Raw genomic sequence first — 679 nt, 5'->3', positions numbered from 1 at the left:
AGGTTTTTTTTGAGAGCTCTACTCTCCACACTCACCGTAAACATTTAATTAATTATTTCGCATACTATGATAGATTGTTGTTTTTTGTTTTGGTGATAAAACACCGTTATTTGTACTACGACACCAAGTTCAGATCTAAGCTCCATCCAACTGCTTCTCTCATATATTTTTTATTTTTTTTTATTTTTAAAAAATATACACGTCTCGGTTGGTTCGGTTTGAGTCCGAGTCACCAGTTCTCTAGTAAACTTGGCGAGTTAAATTGGTCCAAACCGATTTAAACCGGTCATATACCGGTTCTCGGTCAGTCCGAACCGAGTTTAAGAGACTGCATTCAGACATAGCCTTGAAGCGCATAGATAGATATTTTCCCTCTTCATTTAACTATTGAATTAGGGTTTATAAGCAATAAAACCCTAATTCCTTTTCAACGAAAAGAAAGCACCAGAGAATCTGAAATGGAGGTTGAGAGTGTGAGCGCAGCAGTAATGGAGAAGAGGGAGATAATCAACAATGTGATGTGCCTTTTGACGGATCCAGATGGAGCTCCTCTTGGTGCTCCTATGTACCTTCCTCAGAATATCGGTCCACAACAGCTCCAACAGATTGTTAATATGCTTCTACACAATGTAATGTAACCCTCCCTTTTTCTATTCTCTTTTATTTATTTATTTATTTA

The 679-nt window shown here is 37.3% G+C and overlaps 1 protein-coding gene across 1 annotated transcript in view; it reads left to right on the top strand.

Annotated features, from left to right (window-relative positions):
* Window positions 1-336: 336 nt before the first annotated feature.
* Window positions 337-679, top strand: part of LOC101500160 (notchless protein homolog) — a 13,000-nt gene continuing 12,657 nt past the window's right edge. Inside the window, exon 1 of the mRNA XM_004509863.4 lies at window positions 337-629. Within this exon, the coding sequence (XP_004509920.1) occupies window positions 459-629 (171 nt within the window). The 5' untranslated portion in view covers window positions 337-458. The remainder of the gene's footprint in view (window positions 630-679) is intronic.

This window comes from Cicer arietinum, chromosome 7 (genome assembly GCF_000331145.2).
Source record: "Cicer arietinum cultivar CDC Frontier isolate Library 1 chromosome 7, Cicar.CDCFrontier_v2.0, whole genome shotgun sequence".
Classification (NCBI taxonomy): domain Eukaryota; kingdom Viridiplantae; phylum Streptophyta; class Magnoliopsida; order Fabales; family Fabaceae; genus Cicer; species Cicer arietinum.
The sequence above is the reverse complement of the archived record's forward strand: the minus strand, read 5'-3'. Positions and strand labels throughout refer to the sequence as shown.